General features: G+C 38.1%; 2 protein-coding genes across 11 annotated transcripts in view; both read right to left on the reverse strand.

Moving 5' to 3' along the window:
- Positions 1 to 14098, reverse strand: part of LOC108969938 — a 40208-nt gene extending 26110 nt beyond the window's left edge. Inside the window, exons 1-2 of one of the 9 annotated variants that reach the window (XM_018934966.1) lie at positions 13777 to 14098; positions 13102 to 13464 (exon numbers count right to left, since the gene is read on the reverse strand). The gene's annotated coding sequence lies outside the window, so the exon portion shown is untranslated. The other 8 variants (XM_018934968.1, XM_018934967.1, XM_018934965.1 and 5 more) reach the window with 8 other exon arrangements.
- A 3976-nt stretch (positions 14099 to 18074) lies between these two features.
- Positions 18075 to 19082, reverse strand: part of LOC108969926 (RNA polymerase II-associated protein 3) — a 3365-nt gene continuing 2357 nt past the window's right edge. For both annotated transcript variants that reach the window (XM_018934945.1, XM_018934944.1), the window contains exons 6-8: positions 18868 to 18957; positions 18547 to 18742; positions 18075 to 18311 (exon numbers count right to left, since the gene is read on the reverse strand). In XM_018934945.1, the coding sequence (XP_018790490.1) occupies positions 18235 to 18311; positions 18547 to 18742; positions 18868 to 18957 (363 nt within the window). In that variant the 3' untranslated portion in view covers positions 18075 to 18234. The remainder of the gene's footprint in view (positions 18312 to 18546; positions 18743 to 18867; positions 18958 to 19082) is intronic.

Raw genomic sequence — 19082 nt, forward strand, 5'->3', positions numbered from 1 at the left:
ATTTTATTTTAATTTATTTAATTTATTTATTTAAACACTTTATTGAAACACTTACAAATACTGTTAGGCGTCACATAATCTGTGTCAACAGTCGCCTATAAAAATTTCAAATCCAATCACACTCGTTTTTTTCGCAAGCAATCGCGTTGAAATTAATATTTTCATCTGCTTTCAAAACCTGTTGCCTAGTTGTTTGATTGGTTGTTATATATATATTTACTGTTGGAAAATGTGCACTACACTAACACATAATTGTTGCTGTAATTACGTTACATTTTACAAACAAAAAGGAAAGCATTGCGTAGTTGCCACCTTTTGTTTCATTTACCTCATTTGATTTTATTTCACATTTCTTCACACTTCTTCACACCAAATGTTTATCAAATATTTTTCAGTTTCAACACTTTCGAGAGTTCGAAACCGGCTCACAAATAAACAAAAACTTGGTTTTGAACTTTTTCTACATTTTAGCAATGCATTTCCCCACGAAATTCACTCGCACATCTCGCTTGAGGCGCGCTTTTATCTCGTTAATTGTGCGCTATTTATACACAAACTTGTTTATCTATTAATTTATTTATCCTTTTGTCACATTTATTGGCTGCTTCTGTCACCTATCAGGCACATAATATTTACCGCGTCGTTTGACGCCTGTCAAAAAAATCTAAAAAAAAAAGCCAAATAACTAGTGACAGCGGTGCTCGTCGTCAGTTATCGTACTAGATTCGTACTCTGTCATATACTCGCTTGCCGCCTATTTACATTATCGTAATGCTTCGGCTGTTAATGCAAATTTTCGCAAATAATCTCATAGAAAAGTAACTTGTTTTGCAAAATCGCTTCGCGTCGCGCTCAAGCTTGTAAGTCTAGCTCTATACTGAGCCACTACTAGCAGGCGATTTGTCTTCGAGCCGCGTTTTGTGTGTAGCGTGGATGAGTGATCTCTCGCATCCACACAACGACAATTGTTGATCTACGAGTAATCGCCTAGCGTCTTTTCAGCATTTTGCTTCTGCAAAAAATAATAGTTACACTCCTGTTTGGCTCTCTCCTGCTTCTATTGGTGATCTGGTCACTCTTACAAAACTATTCCCTTACTCCTCGTGTATTTGTTGATGTATATATGTGTCTAGGAGAGCGCTGATCGTGGTTAAAAGCCGTTTGTAGCGTATATAATATTGGTGAGAGTGATTAATGGTGGCTGGTGGGGATCGCACCAAAACAGAAATCAGTAAAATGTCGAAAGGCTTTACTTTCGAAAATTCTTAAGCTATAAAACAGCCATCGAAATGGGCGTATCAAATTACACGTGTAATAAATATTGAAAGTTGTACGTGTGTGTATGAGAAAAGAAGAATATTTTATCTACATATGATCGTCCTTCAGTGCGTTAGCAGCTTTGACTTTTGTTGCGTTTTTTCAATTTATGTTAGGCCCTATTTAACATAAAGGTGTTAAATCTAATTATACACTTTATCATGCGCATTCCATTTGTGCGCCTAATAATACGATTATTAACTTACTGTCAACGTCTTTATTAGTTTTGGAACGCGCATGCGTTTCAGTTTGGTTGTGCCTTTAGATTTTCATCGAGCAGTAGAGGGTTCAAAAAAGTTTGAAACTCACGGAAGAATGATTTTCATCAGAACTTTATTTTAATTTCCTGGCGTTAAGGTTGAGAGATTCGTTGATAGGATTGAATAGCAGCTGGCTTCAAACGAAGCCCACTATTCTTCGTCGCCAAAATCTTGATATTTCCAACGTTAGGTATGAATTTAAAATACTTATGTACATTTATTATGGCAGCATGTCCGAAGTTTAAGCTTGACTTTGATTCCTCTTTGGAGATACTGAAAGATTTGGCAAGAATAAAAGAGCCAATGGAAGCTTTGGGTGAAGCTTCTAGGATATAGAATGTAATAAAAAGGAATTGAGACTTGTACAGCGTTCGAAAGTCTATTTTGCTTTCTCATCCATCGCAAGAACTCACTGCACTCAAATGAATTCCTAGAATCTACTGAACGTCGCGAAGCGATCCTTATTCGGTTATACAAGGTGCGTTCCAAAGTAAACAGAACTGTAAAAAAAAACAGCTTTTTGCGCGGTCCAACAATATGTCGACTGAGTGTATCAGCTCGTTGACCGGTATGGCCGCCAGTTTGCCAGTGCAAGCCATTTGAATGGCCTCTACGTCTGCATAACTTTTTCCTTTCATGAGTAAATGCCTTTTTCCGAAAAAGAAGAAGTCGCACGGTGCCATATCAGGTGAATACGGGGATCGGTTAATGGCTAAAATGTGATTTTTGGTCAAATAATTGTCCTTCGAATATTGGATTCTTAGCATTTTTTGGTTGTCAGTCAATTTGTGCAAAACAAACCGTGCACACACCTTTCGTTAGCCCAAATGTTCGGTAAAAATGCGATAAATCGATGGTTTGGAGATGTTCAATCTTGAAAGCTTCAAGCATAATTAGAAGAACTTGCGACTTACAGTTGGTAGCCTCTAGAAGGATTGCTTTCACTTAGCAAATATCTCAGATTTATAGTAAGGGATTGCATCAAGTAATTCATAATCGAAGTCAGAGCGGGCTTACCGCCTAAAGTCATCAGTAGTTAAAGAACCAAATTTTATTAAGATAGGGAATGGAGAGGTCCATAGTCTCATCGAGTTTAGTTTTGTTACTTCAACTTCTGGTACTTGAAAATAATCTGATTCCTGGAATGGAGATCTTTAGGCGAGCATTCTTGAACTTTTGCTCTGTGTGCTCCAGTTTCTATAACAGTAAATTTAGGTCTAAGTTCTTGGCTAGTCGTGGTAAATATGTACATAGATATATATGTAATTGGGATTTGTGACTATTTCAGTTTTCAACCAAAACTGACAGTTGTAGAGTCACTAGAGTCATGAACGTTAGGACATTTTCATTTTAAAACAGTCGCATTGGTATTTGTATGGCCCAAGAGTGGTATCGCAGAGAAAGTAGAGATCGTCTAATCATTCTTTACTACTAACATTCTAATAGGGTCTAACAGGGTATTTCTTGATATATAGGTCATTCAAGGGATATGTAACTCTGAATAGGAATTTCTAAGAAAAAAAAATAAGGTTGAAGTTTGATTCTTCTCCAAAGACATTGATTTTACCGTTATCACTTTTGCCGGTCTAAAATTTTCTCCATTCTCAAGTTTTTATGATATTCAAACAATGTGGGAAAAACTTCAGTGAAATTCTATATATTGTATTAACCTCTCGATTCCTTTCAAATGTACAGTTTGTAGAGGGAATCCCGCCGCTCATAATGTTACAATCAATGTGGAACGATGTAGAGCCATGATTAATAACTTTTTCGTGTCTGATTTGGAGGTTGTTGATGTAGACGACCTTTGGTTCTAAGAAGACAAGGCTACGCTCGCCAGAAGCTAATTTTTGTTCTTCCAAAAATCTGGGCGTTACTGGCGGATTACTTCTCGCGAACTTGCAGGTAATATTCTTCATTGGCTGCACAAACCTTTGGCAAGAAATCATGAAGTACAATGCCCCTGCAATCGAATAAAAGTGTTAGCAAAACCTTCACGTTCGACCTAACTTGAAGCGCTTTTTTCGGTCTTGGCTCATGCAGCAGTTTTCATTAGGATTACTGAATATCTACGTCATAACCCTAAAGTCATGATTCGTCCCCAGTTATGACCCTATGGGGGAGATCTGGGTCGTCGCGGACTGAGTCCAACATACCTTGAGTAATGTCAACGCCATGCTGGTTTTGGTCGTAAGTGAGCAATTTCGGTACAAAAAGTAAAATAACTAACCCTTTAAAATGGCCGATCTTGACAGCATAAGTAAAAGATATGAGTACCATTATAACCCCATAAAACAATCGAAAATCGAATACACGAAAATTCAAAATTTACCATAATTTTTCTACAAACCTCGTACAACGAACGAAACAGTCAATTTAGTGAAAGAAACTTTTGGTGAGCACATTATCCTACATCGTAGTCCTTTGACGTATTTTTCAAGATCTAAATCGCTCGCTGGACTACTTTTATGCGGTTTTGTGAAGTCACTTGTCTACGCAAATAAGCCCGAAACTATTGACGCCTTGGAAGATATTATTCTTATTATTCTTCTAATTCGAACAATCGCTGAAAAAAAGTATTCCAAAACTGGGCTTCTCGATTGAAATTTATTCACTTGCCCGATATCCCATTTAAGGCATAGTGGAAATCTCTTAAAATAAAGAAAAGTTTCTCCTTTACGGGCTAAAGTTTCATAGTTTCTCTGCAGTTAATAGCTATATTAGGGTATGCGACTATATCAGTGTTTGAAAAGTTTGATCTGATTTTATTATTATTATTAAGAATGAACTCCGTTCGTTTTCGAATTTCTACAAGTACTCTTTTGCCTTTTTGATTACAATCTGTAGACCATCTGCTCTTCAAACCAACTAGCAACAAGCTGTCATTTACCTGAGAAATTATGAAATGAGTTTAGAACTTGACCGAACTGCTGAAATTCCAAGCCATTTTACCCACACATTTTTTACCCACACATTTCAATGTCGTTATGTACATACATATATAAAGCTATGCATGTAAATATGTATATTCTTCTTCTTGATGTATATTAGAACACCATAAACATGCATAAATTGAACGTGTTTCATTCGATCTTAACTACAAACAAACGTCAAAAAGTTATAGTCTAACCATATCCGTGTCTATTCGTCGTACACGGCGCGTTGAAGAGTGGCTTGCGTACGTGCCTGTGTTTTTGCCGGCGGAATTCACGGACTATTTTGGAGCTTGTTGTTTGGAGATGTTTTATTTTATACTTTATATTCATATATGGTGACTTTTTCAAACTGTTTTTGTTTTTATTTTTATTTTTAGTTTTCGATGTTTGTTTTATTTAGCTATTTTTGTTTGTGCTTTTGTCGCTCAGGAAGCCACTCGCTCAGCCGCATTGAATACGCGCATGCGGCGCTCTCGTGTTGGCCAAGTCGAGTGGAAGGTCTTAGATTTTTTCTCAGTGCCAGCTGAATTTGTTGTTAGCCATCTATTTATTTAGTAGTGTTTGTAGTTGTTTTTGCAACAGTTAGTATGTTAGTTGTTGCTATTGTAGTTATTTTGTGAGATGTGGCTTCGGTTTTGGCTGATCGCCTTTAGAAAAGGCTAGTATTGGGGATTTTTGTGTTGCTTGACGGCTTGCCAACTGGATTGCTGTTGTTGTTGTTGCAGCTGTTGTGCGATGTTGCTTCTGCGAAGCTATCCAACCGGTTACTTGTTCGCACTGTTTTATTTCTGTTGTTATTACAATTTGTTTTTAATGAAATTTCTACGTTTACGAGGGCGTGTCGGGTATTAAATGGTATTGATAACCACATTACAAATAAACTGTTAAAGTGTCGAGCTGGAATTCGGAAATGGTATCAGTATTGCATTCAACTTTGAACTAGGTGGCCAGTTAAGAAGTAAAGCTGAAGAAGGGCAATTTTAATGATTTTTTCGGAATTTCCTGAACCCCCAGCGGAAATTTAATCTACATTTTCTGCTGATGATTTAGCGATAATGTCGTCGGACTTTAAAGTTAGTAAACGATACTTCTTTATTGTTCATGTCAAGAAGTCACAACTTCTCGACAAAGGAAGGCACTGGGAATCGATTCAGCAATGCCTGGCTTTTAAATAAGTAAGAAGACGGGTTAGAACCTAACAAGAATCTCAATTGAACAGCTTAGCATTATGGTCATTGTATTTCTTACCTAAAACTCCAATATAATAGATCATGAGACCCTTACAAGGCTAAGTCTAAAGCTATTTAAGCGTATCACAAATTTTCTGAGACGACTAAGTTTATTCCAGGCTGTTCTCTGGTTTGCGAAGGTAAGACAAACGATATGTTTCACCTTCAGTGCTGCAACGTTTAGACAATAGAGCAGTTAGTGCCTCACTCTCTTCTATAAACTTTGACAACTTGAGTGCGTCAAGATTTTAAGCCTTATCACATGAAAGATAAACTTTACTATAAGAAAATAGTTCACAAGATCCACCAAAATCGTTTTCCTTTACCGTTCTGAGCTTTGAGATGACAGGAGCTTTCGGTAATAGCCCTACACACAGAGCTAAAAACATCCAAGAGCTTATCAATCGCACCCGCGAGTAGCATCGAGTCCATGACGGGCTGTTCGAAGCTTCCTGCAATGGAGGTCACAATTGGTATTTCTGAAGTTTATATAAGTTCAGCACTCCGCGCATAAAGGGTAAAGGAGGAGGCAAGCAATCCTTTAAGATATATCTTCTCGGATATATTTAATGACTTTTACAAGCACTTGCTTGAGTCAGAACTGCAAAAGAACCGTGCACACAAGGTTTTAATATCAAATAATGAAAATATAGTTCTAGGACTCACATCACCATCTATTCGTATTACACAAAACACTTTGATTTACTGTCTTTCTGTCAAATTAAATTTAAATGATTTGCCGTCAATTTTCCCGATTCTCAAATTTATGATTACCAAGGCGCTCATGAAACAAATTTCTGTTACCCTGTAACTAACCCTCGTAAATTGTCGCCACTTATATTACAATCATTGCTAGGCGATTTGGTGCGTTGGTGATATGTTTGCAACCCGAACAACAAGCAGCTAACCAGTCAACCCATCATGGGCCGCCTGCCAGTCAGTCAGTTAATCGGTGAACACGTTCGTCCCTCTTTCGATCCACCTGTTCAACCACATGCAGGAATATGTGCCTTCGATTTTACACATATATATGAAATACTCTTCGCTATAAATATTGTAGAGACTGCTTGCTCGTTTGTTGATATGTGTGCGTGTGTTGGTGTAAGACGATACCATTAAGTCTTTCTTGCGCGATGCCAAGTGGCCACCTAGCGTTCAAAATTGTTTAAGATGTTGAAGACTACAAGTGTACAACAACAAACATTACATATATTTGTACATACTTATTCTACTATAAGTTTGTATGTACATATTTGTACGTGTTTACGTAGATAATCCACGTTCAAGTAGTATTGGAGCATCACTTCACGTCACTTTGCGGCGCGGGTGTTCCGGGTCGGTGGGTTGTAGGGGCGATGCGCTGGGTAGGTAGGTCGGCAACATTGTCAAATGATCGGTGACTTAACATGTTTTTGTTATTGTTTTTAAATTTTTTCTTAAATAATTTTGTTATTCTTATTTTTTGCACAATAATTAAATAGAAGAAATATCAGAGATTTTTAGTTAAAAAAAATATAAAACAAAAACAATGGTAGATTGAAATGAAGAAGCAACAAGAATAAACACGATAACAATATTAATTTACAATAACAGCAAAAATTACGGAAAACTTGTATTGTATGCGAACAAAAGCCAATATTATGAGCACATTGTGGCAGAGAAAGATAAATGAATATAATAAAATTATCACAGATCGCGTTGGTGATTGTGAGTGTGCCATAGCACGACTATAGTGATTTTATAACACCAACAACAGCAACATATATAACTAAAATTTATGGTTTAAAACCAGGTTTCTGGTCTGCTCTGTGTGATTGTAAATTAGTCGTAGAACAAAATTGTGTTCTAAAATTAGATCAATAGACCCAATTTAACCCGGATCTTGAATCAATTTTTTCACGTCGATTTTAAATGAAGTTCATTTTTAGTTAATACTAAGAAAAAACGTTAACTTGGGTTGCACTGAAGCTAGAATACCCTTTGTATATAAAAAGTTTGTTTGAACCATAAGCCAAGATAAATTTTTTGAAGATGTCTTGTCAAAACAAAAAAAAAAAGGAAATATCTTGCAGTGATCCGATTTCGACGATTCTGACAAATGGAGAAAAGATCGTGTTTGAAATGCTGGTCCAATTTATCAAAAACTGATAGAAGCGGGGGGCCGACGGATTGCCGGCCGATTTATTCAAGTACGGTGGCAAAGAACTGAAAAGCAGTATATATCAACTTCATTGTTGGAATTTGAGTGTGCTCTGCGCAATCCACCAACTCCCTTCCCCACAACCTGCGCCAATTACCGTGTGAGGAGGCTTACCTCAACATCGCATATAAGATTCTACCGAGCGTAATGTGTGGAAGATTAAATCCCACTGTCAACAAACTGATTGGACCTTATCAGTGTGGCTTTAGACCTGGAAAATCAATAACTGATCATATAGTAGACATGCGCCAAACTTAGAAAAGACCGGTGAAGAGAGAATCGACACACACCACCTCTTCGTCGATTTTAAAGCTGCTTTTGATAGAACGACCAAACGGCCAATATCAAAAGCTCTACCAGAATCGGGAAACACCTCTCAGAGCCGTTCAATACCAAAAGAGGTTTCAGACAAGTTCACTCTCTATCATGCCGCAGAGCTGAATAGAAAAAAAAAGATAAAACCTTCTAAACGAGGGTACAGCTGTTGTCGTATGCCGATGATATACGATGATGACGAAATATCGCTTGTCATCAAACAAACAGTCGCCGCAATTACGACTTGGCTCCCACGTCACTGTTGACAGTCATAACTTCGAAGACGTAGTTAATTTCATCTATCTTGGAACCAGCATTAATACCAACAACAAAAACAGCGTAGAAATTCAACGCAGAATAACTCTTACCAATAGTGGATACTTCGGACTGAGTAAGCAGTTGAACAGTTAAGTCTTAACTCGACGAACAAAGACCAAACTTTATTAGTCCCCACTGCTATATGGTACAGAGGCATGGTTGATGGCAACATCTGATTAGTCGGCATTACGAGTTTTCGAGAGAAATGTTCTACGGAAGATTTACGGCATTGCTCATTGGCAACGGCGAATACAGCTATCGATGAACGATGAGATGTACGAGATGTACGGCGGCATGGGCATAATTCAGCATATCGCGAACAGCGGCAACAGTGGCTAGGTCATCCGTATGGATGAAAACTCGCTCGACTCAGTGCTCGCTGAGGGAAGCGGAGGAGAAGAAAGACCACGACTCTGGTGGAAAGACTATGTGGGAAAATACCTGGGTGCACTTACAAACTCCAATTGGCGCCAAAGAGCGAAAAGGAAGAACGACTGGCACGCTGTTGTAAACTCGGCTATAACCGTGTAAGCGGTGTCTACACCAATAAGGTAGCAGAATTTCATACTAAAGATCTCCAGTCAAATTTGTAGTGACATGAAGAAATAGCTGTCAAACATTCGCACGACTAACTGTCACATCTCACTCCAACTTCGTATCAACTCCGAAAGTCAAGATGTTATAGCGGCTATTACCATACTTTAACTCAAAACAGAGTATTGTGAGCTCGCGAACTCCAAACGTACCGCTACACACACGATTTTATTCGCCTGCGCCAGCAATTGACTACAATACGAATATAATAATAATGATAATGACGAGAATTTCGATTACAGTAATAACATTATGCGCTTGTAAATAACATCTACTGATATATATATTTATCTGTAGTTCAATTATAGACAACAATAGTACCAACAAGCGGACGGGCAGCCAGCAACAATGGCGGTGTGTGTTTTTGCCTCCATATCCAACTGTTTGTTGCTGTGTGGGTAAATGTTGGCGGCAAAAAAAGTGGGTAACTAATCGTGATACTCAGGTATACGGCTATCGAATCAAGTTGTTGGCAAGTATTTATCTCTAATATTGTATGAAAATGTATTTTATAGTTTTTCAATAGAATGTTTGAAATTCCGTGAATTTATTTTAATACATGTTTTTTTTTTTTGTTTGGAGAGCAATTATACGCGGAGAATCTGCCATTTAAATGAACTGTAGTAGTATTTATGGTTTAAAGTGCTCATTATATCTATATGCATCAGTAGATAGTGGTATTGTACATCGAATTTTCCTCTCGAATTCGGTACTGAAGTTTTGTTCGTGTACGAGTATTATTATAATTTGATTTAGAATATCTTACAAGTAGATCTTTAAAGCAGATAAGCCCATCGATTCGATTTAAATTTACTGAGAGAACTACCTTCAGTTCGGTAACACATTTCTTGCCTTTTTAAAGCCTATAATGGGCCCCATTTGTCACTTAACAACAGGTATGGATTCTCGAAAGGCTGTTTAATATTTTAAATATTCTTGAGAACTATTTACCGTCTGTAAAGTATTTCTTGTCATCTTGTATCTTATAAAGCCGTTCTTTTGAGGAACAGCAGGAATAAATTCTGAATAGAAACCTCCAGAAAGGATCATGAATATCTTTTAGTTTTTATTGAAAAAGTACTCTGAGAAATTGACAGTCAACATTTGCTTCAACTATAAAAAAGATGCATAATCACTCGACTAATCGATTTATTTACTATAAAATCGCGTATGCGAAAAATATGCTGAAGATCATTCTGAACAATTTTGCCTAAAGAAGTATGGCTCTAAAACCGGTTTCGGGTCAGCGGTCAGCGATTTTTAAGGCGAATTTTAAAGAATCGGAATAATCCGTTGTATGCGAGATATAAGATATAGTTGTTCAAATGTTCAATAGAATATAAAAATACACCCACGGATTAAATTGCATTAGGATATTTCAAAAACTGACGAAAAAAATTTTATAATTCCTAAAAAAATTCGCTTTAAAATTCGATGGCCCGAAATCTGTTTTAGACCTATAGTTTCTAAAGCAAAGTTGTTTAGAATTATCCGTAGAACATTTCTATAAAATAATAATTAATTAATTAATTAATTAATAAAAAAATTGTAAAGATTTGTATTTCTTTGATCGGAAATAAGTCCGAATGTTTTAGAGCTTTGAAGAGATAAGTCTGTAAGTCATAGACAACAATAAGTTTCGATGAGAAAGTCATTAGTGGGTCAATGGGGTGTTTATTAACCGGCCCATATGTCTTAATATGTGTCTCTAAGCCGTTAATAGTAGAACGATAGATTGTTGGATCTGTGGGCTTTCTACATTCTACTTGCCTTTAATAGCAGACGAAGCAGACGAAGAAGAGCGCTCCCACATAAGACGCATCTACGTAACAGCAGTGGGCTGAGATTTATTCGGAAAAATTATATCAGATAAGATGTCCGCCGGTATTATAATAACAACCTCAAGTGAATTGCTGGCTGCATTGGAAGAAAATGGAGAAGACCTAAACGGTAAGCGCGCTATGATGAACTCGCTTAAAAACTGTTTTATGTACGAAAAAGAAAGGACACTTTCCCAGTGGTGAAAAAAAAGTTTTCTATATTTTCATTAAAGACTTTTTTAAAACCTGTAAGAAGCTACTTGAATTTTTCACATTGAATTTTAATGGGTTTCTTTCTTATCTAATAAACGTATTTAAAGTCCGATATTTACTAAATCTCACATTAGTCTTAAACTTTTTCAGATATTAAACTAAAAGCTTTCAGAATCTCAGTTCTTTTACTCGATAGACAGCGTGACAGTTATACAAAAATCAACAGTTTCGAGAATTCACGTTCGTTTCGCGCGCTTCGCTCAACTTATGGTTAACATTATCGGCCTACTGAGCATACTATTCGCAACACCATCAATCATCTTGAGACCCGATATTCATTATTGGATAATATTCGACCGAATAGACCACGGCCAGCACGCAGTGAAGAAAATATACCAATTTAATAGCTGAGAGTGTACACGAAGACCGTGGAGAGTCGATTCGGTACCGTATGCAACAACTACGACTGACGTATGGAACGACTTCGCGCATTTTACATAGTGATCTTAAATTGAAAGCTTACAAAATAAAGCTTTTGCAAGAACTTAAGCCGCTCGACCTTTCCAAGTGGGATCGCCTCGCTCTATGAGCTCTTGAAAAGTTCCAAGAAGATCCGACGTTTTCGAGCCAAATTTTGTTCAGTGCTGAGACGCATTTCTGGCTCAATGGATATCTAAACAAGCAAAATTGCCGCATTAGGAATGAAGAGCAATCTGAAGAGATTCAAGAGCTACAATTTTATTAAGCAAAAAGAACCGTTTGATGCAGTTTGTATGCCGGTGTACCGTCAAAGGTGATCGTTATAACCGACACTTTGAAATTGAAGCTTGGGATCTTGGCGACAGGTTTCAACAAAACGACGCCGCTACCCAATGGATTCATTGAAAAAACACTTCGGTGAGCGGATAATTTCACGTTTTTGGACGGTCGATTGGCCACCAACGTCGTGGATATCACACCATTAAACTTTTTCCTGTGGGGATATGTAAATTCTAAACCCTATACGGACAAGCCGCTTCGAATAAGACCCTAGAGCAGAACTTACGCGTATCATTCGCCAGTTATCTGTCGAAATGCTCGAACGAATCATCGAAAATTGGACACAACGTATGGATCATCTGAGAATTAGCCGCGGCCAATCTTAAAAATATAAATGTCAAAGAACGTTTTTTCCAATTACAATAAACATATCCCATTAAAGTTGGAGATTTTGTGTACAAAAATCACAGAAACCTGCGACCTGTACTAATGATAGTTGGTTTTATAAATTCCACGATAGTTAGGGAGACATAAAATGATGGAATTCAGATTAATATAGAACCAACGACTGTCACATCAGCAGTAGTCGTCTAAACTGTGCGTAGAAAATATGATATTACAACAAGACAACCGTCGCGTCGCGTTATTGGAGTTGAACCCGGTTTTATCTAGTTTTGGACTAACATTTCGCCGATTTATCTGTTCAGTATATGGATTCGTTGAAAACAACTTGACTCGTTTAGAATTATAAGTGGAGCAACTCGGAGATTGAAAACAAAAAGTCATTCGAAAAAAATATGCGGAAATACGCAGTTCGAATATTCGATACAATGCAGTTCAATAAATGTCTGGCTGTATCAATGAACCTCACATATGTACATACATAGTTGTGATTGATAAAAAATTATAATATTGAACCACAACATATATTTATTACTTGTATAATGAGAGCAAAACAATGAAAAAGTAAACTTGAAAAAATTCCACAGATATCTGCATGTCTGCATAAAACTCAGGCACAGTGGGCTACAAACAAACGAAAGTACTTCGATATTTCTAAAAAAAATATATATACATGGATCTTTGTGTATATGTATTTGCATATTATACACCAACTGAATTTTACCGCTTATTAATCACCTTTTCTATGGAATTTCCACGCCTATCCGCAGCAGAATTCACACGTATGAACTATGCAAACCAGCAGCCGATAAACACATTTCCTTGATTTGTTGAAATTTCTATAAAATTACGCCGCTTCTCAGCATTTTTATTGAACCTTTTTCACAGTATTTGCAATTATTTCGATTTTACGCGCAATTTGCCTTATCACAGGCGTCTGGCCGTTAACATAGTATGTTTGTGCAACTCTAGTAAATATTAAAATATTTGCATATTCTTATAAATGTATGTATGTACGTATGTAAAACAAAGGCGCTTGTGTGAGTTATTGGCCCGCTGTGGACGGTATGTCGAACGCTTGCGCACAGCACCAGCCCGCTGCTAGTAAGTAGCAAAAAAAAAAAAAAAAAAATATGTATATATAGCAAAAATGTAATCAAAATTTAAAACAAAAAATTCATGAAATTCGCCAAAACGTTTCTACGCACAATCAAACTCCGGCGATACGCTGCGACTTTGCAGTTATCTACTTAATACGCCAGCGCATATTCACAGCGCCGTTCAGCTGACTTTAGTACGAGTATGAAATCATGAGAACAACACACTTGACGCTGCAACTACTACACAATGCAACAACAACAACAACAATAACACAATAGTAATAACAATTATGAACAACAATAACTATAATACAAGCAGCACGGCGCGCGGTGGGACGTGGCACGCGCTGCTCGAGACGGCGGATATGATGGAGCGCAGAAGAAAGAAATCCGCAAAACAGAAAAAAAAATCAAAAAATAAATTCCAATATAAACTCGATTTACGCGACGACTATTGTACGTTATAAACGCTCCGCTCTGACTGCGATTGAAATTTCGCTGTGCTTAACCGCTAAGCGTTATAATAACTACGTGCGCTACGACGTTTGTGATCAGCGTTGCTAGACGACGACCAGCGTAGTAGTACCGAGCCGAATGCTGCGTGTATATCTAAATCGGTCAGCGTGTTGTCAGTAACTGTTCAAATGGCGTTCAAGAGAAAGACGAGTCGCTGGCATAAGCTACTACTACTACTACAAAGCATTTGTCTGGTTTGTTTGGAATAATGTATTGGAAGCTGAGGTTGGAGCAGAAGCAGAGACCCGGAGCAAAAGCAGAAAGCGGAGCTGAAGCTGAGATTGGAGCAGAAGCTGAGATTGGAGATGAATTTGAGGTAGCAGATGAAGCTGAGGTTGTAGCTGAAGCAGAGATTGCAGCTGAAGCAGAAATCGAAACGAAAGCAGAGATCGGAGTAGAAGCAGAGCTTGGAGCTAAGGCTAAGGTTGGAGCTGAAGCTAATGTTGGAATAGAAGCTGAAGTTGAGATTGCAGCAAAAGCAGTTATTGGAGCAGAAGTTGAAGATGAAGCTGAGATTGGAACAGAAGCTGAAGCTGAGTTTGAAGATTGAGATTGGAGCTTCTGAGGCTGAGTTCGGAGCAAAGAGTGAGATGGAGCAGAAGCAGAGATTGGCTGAGGTTGGACCAGAAGCTGAGATTGAAGCTGAAGCTGAGGTTGGAACAGAAGCGGTGATTGGAGCAGAAGCTGAATATGACGCTGATGTTGGAACAGAAGCTGAGATTGAAGTTGAAGCTGAGATTGGAGATGAATTTGAGGTAGCAGCTGAAGCTGAGGTTGTAGCAGAAGCAGAGATTGCAGCTGAAGCAGAGATCGAAACGAAAGCAGAGATCGAAGCAGAAACAGCGATCGAAGCTGTGATTAAGGTGAATCAGAGACAGGAGCAGAAGCAGAGATTGGAGCTAAGGTTAAGGTTGGAGCTGAATCTAATTTCGGAATAGACGCTGAAGTTGAGATTGCAGCAGAAGCTGTTATTGGAGCAGAAGTTGAAGATGAAGCTGAGATTGGAACAGAAGCAGTGATTGGAGCAGAAGCGGTGATTGGAGCTTCTGAGGTTGAGTTCGGAGCAAAAGGTGAGATGGAGCAGAAGCAGAGATTGGCTGAGGTTGGACCACAAACTGAGATTGAAGTAGAAGCTGAGATTGGAGCTGAATCTGGACCCAGCGACGTGGTTGACAAGTGTATGGCGAGTGCAATGAAGCGGCAAGTGTGAGTGTACGCAAGCAGTTCGAGCAGAGCTGTGATAAACAAGTGCTGCTCGATACTCTACATACATATCAGCTTCTAAATATATGGATATTAAGTTCATTACGCTCTTGCTGGACTCTACCAGAATCAGAGCTTGACATAAACTTCAATGCATGCCTGTAATTGGCACTAGCGGGTGGTGTGCACTATAGACGCGCTCTCCGCGCTCAGCGGAGTCAACGTAAACAAATGCGTCACCAATGGCAAGCACAAGATTTAGAGTGCCAAACATGCAATAATAATAACAAAAGTTTCAGAGTCCATTTACTCAGCTTAGACCGCTTGCTTTCACAAGTGCTCTCTCCCTCTCACTCTCTCATCTTCAGCTGTAAAATGCTTGTAACTCGCGCCCGTAGTGATCTTCCTACTACTTTCGTATTTATTAAAGTAGTCTATTTGCATTTAATTGAAGTTCAGGCGAACGACTCACGACTCGGTTTACACATGGCTGCCTTGCACACTCGTGCTGTATCTGCCGACTTGTTGACAGCAGCTTTTCACAATAGTTGGGTCAACCACTACTGCGGTTACTGCATCACTACATATTATGTATGCCCAGCATATCCACCCCCATTATTGAAATGTTGAAATTAATCTGATAAACAATTTAACTGATTATCGCTTCATTGAAGTTGTTGTAAGCGCGGTGGCGCATACCGTCACCGAACCTAACTGCTTGCCATGTCTACAATTTGTCTACACATGCGTGTGACTTTGTCTTTATATGAAATTGCAGCATGAGAAGGTATTGTGCTCATTGCACTGAACTTACGGGCATTTAATTGAATTTAAAAGACGAGCTCGGTTTAAAGCTGTAAGCGCCGGTTTCTTCTTATGGAGTTGGAGTGATAAAGTTTTTACAAATACTTGTGGCATGATGTTGTTTGTAGTATACATGCGTATATGTATGTATAATTACCATATATAGATATATAGAGTTTTGGAGGCATAAAAGAGAAAAGTAAACTTTGGTTAAGCTATACTTTACGAATACAAAAGCCTCCATACAAGAACTTAATTCTGATAGGTAGGTTTGTATGACAGTTCTATGCTATAGTGAATCGATCTGAACAAATTTTTTCGAAGATTACAGCGTTGCCTTGGACAACAATCCGTTCCCACGCCAGTCGGTTCTGCGTAACCGGAACGGAATTAATTTTTATCTGTCCAAAGACTGCCATCTCGTTAGAATTCTGCCACTACAACAACAACAATCCTTGCAGGATTTCGTGAAGAGATCTCGTCAAATAAAAAAGTTTTTTCTTACAAAGATTTGAGTTTGATCGATCAGTTTGCATGCCAACTGCCAATATCGGCGATTCTGACGAATGAGCAGCTTTTTGGGAACAGATCTATATCTGAAAAACTGAGGGACTAGTTCGCATATATTTAGATCGATGGACAGACAGACAAATTTCGTGTGAAAACTGTTCAGGGTATGAAAATATGACACGGCTTATAAGATTTCCCAGTTCGTAAACTTCATAGAATTTCTGGTTCAAAATTTAATTTCATCTTCCCGCAACATCCATTTACTCAACTTTAGCGCAAAAAATAGCCTGATGGAGTTTTTGTTGTTGCAGCAGCAGAAAACAGTTTCCAAATAATTTTAAAGTATTCTCGAAGCTTTTAACCTTAACTGGATATAAATACGGCTTCCACGGCACACTTAAATGTGATACTCGACAGCCTTTGCTCCTTTGTTCCACACACGGCCGCGATTATTGCCAAAGTACAGAGCCACAACAATATTCTCAAGTTGCTGGCGGGCAGCACATGTGGAAAAGACAGAGAAACGTTGTGGACAACATACCAGGCAATCGGCCGGCTGGTCCATAACTACGCCACATCAATACAATATAGTTGCCTGGATGTAGTGAAACGTAGACGAGGAAGCTTCAGACATGCCAGTACTAATATGCTCGCCTGGATCCAGTGAAACGCAGACAAGGAAGCTTCAGACTTACCAGAACCCCGCACACCAGACTCTAAGGGGATGCCTTTTGATCGTACCGAACAACTATACAGTGAGGCCTGTGTGCTCCCAGTCAATTAGTATAACGAATAATTTCTGCTGGAGTGTTTTCGTTGCAACCATCACTGCAGTCATCTGCTTGAAGCGGAACGGCTGCCTGGGAGTAGAAAAGGTCCTTCCTGAACTACCTCGACGACATAAGACAATACATCGATCAGACTTCGGACACATTTAACTTCAGACGTGCATTGACCGCCACTACTCTCAGTGAATGACGCTCTCGGAGTTAAACCACCGCTCATTTTAGACGACGCGCTCCAGTTACCGCGAGAAATGAGAGTGACCTTTGCGCAGCTTCATTTTGGATACTTTAGCAGGTTAAACTTCGACTTATCCAGAATCGACCTCGACATACCAAATATATGTTCAGCATGCAACGAGTCCCTGCATGATTCTAAACACCTCTTTGCGTGCCAAGCTAACCCTACAGACCTGATACCACTCTCCCTGTCGTCCGACTCCGTCGAAACAGCACGTTTCCTGCACCGACCTTGATGACAACTTTTCTGAAACTTATCACCCTAACAGGCACTAGATAACCGCTATAACAACAAAAACAAAGACTCCTATGTAGCAGGAAAGAATCGCGACTGCGTTCAAAATAACCGTTGTTAACACTTGAAAATTCAAACACTCTCTCCTCTTCCTCTTGCCGACCACAAATCGTCTTTAAATTTTTCTTAGATATTTGTTATTTTATCTTTATTTTCCAAAGAATTCCTCTTACTAAGTTTTTTTTTACTTAAAAAAATCAGCTTCTCAGGTCTATTTACACTTCTTCCTTTTGAAATTTCTAAAATGAAATTATCATCAAATAAGTTTAGAGTGAATTTCCACAACTATTTTATTTTAAGGATAAACGTTGTAGTAATGTTTACGTTTGCACTGCACTGCAAACATAAACATTTTCTTAATCAATATGTGGGCTAATTAAATTATGAATACTCGCGCACAATACATTATTCTAAATTAAATTTAAGGTAAATTAAAATTTTTGAGAATTTGTTCTGCCTCTTTGCTCTCTTTAAAAGTGCTGACGATGTCGGTGATAACTAGAAGAAAAAGAGAAACAATATTAATTAATATATACATACATATGTTTATACAGAAAATACATATATTTTAGAGAAAAGATGGTTCTACATAACCTCAAAATAATATTTTAAGAAGCAATCCAAGATTGTCACTCTAGCAAGGATCAACAAAACTTTTTTGAAAAAAGTTTTAAAATGCTGCCACAACAACAACCACTGCTACATATACTATCAATATAAGGTATTTACTAACTTTTTCGTTCATCAGCCGACATAAGCAGTGATAATATGCCAACTTGATTATTTTTACTGATTTCCAAGAGTGTGCTAGCTGTTGCTGCATCCTGCTGCGCTAAGTAGAAGTCGCGCAGTGTGTGTAACAAGTCCGTAAGCGTGTCCGAATCGAAACCAGCGCCGAGTACCTTACGCAATTGCCTCACATTAATGCTCTGTAAAAGGCAAAAATATGGAAAATAGCATTAATAATGGTGGTAAAAAAATAAATACTTAAATATTTATTTAATAATAACAGTAATGGCACAATAATTAAATAATAAAACAGCGACAGACATACCTTTAAGTATTTGTACTTCAGCGCAGGCGTTAATTCTTTCCAATTCGAGTAAAATTGTGCTGTAGATGTGGGTGGCGGCGGTAGGGAGCGCTAAAAAGAAAATATAAATTATTTTGTTTCAACAAAACTATAAATAACTGTGATTAAAATAATGTTAACATAAAAATTAAATGTTAAAAAAATAATGGTTTGAAAAATTAATAAAGATTTAATAA

Source organism: Bactrocera latifrons, unplaced genomic scaffold (assembly GCF_001853355.1).
Source record: "Bactrocera latifrons isolate USDA-ARS-PBARC rearing strain unplaced genomic scaffold, ASM185335v1 scaffold_27, whole genome shotgun sequence".
Taxonomy (NCBI): Eukaryota; Metazoa; Arthropoda; class Insecta; order Diptera; family Tephritidae; genus Bactrocera; species Bactrocera latifrons.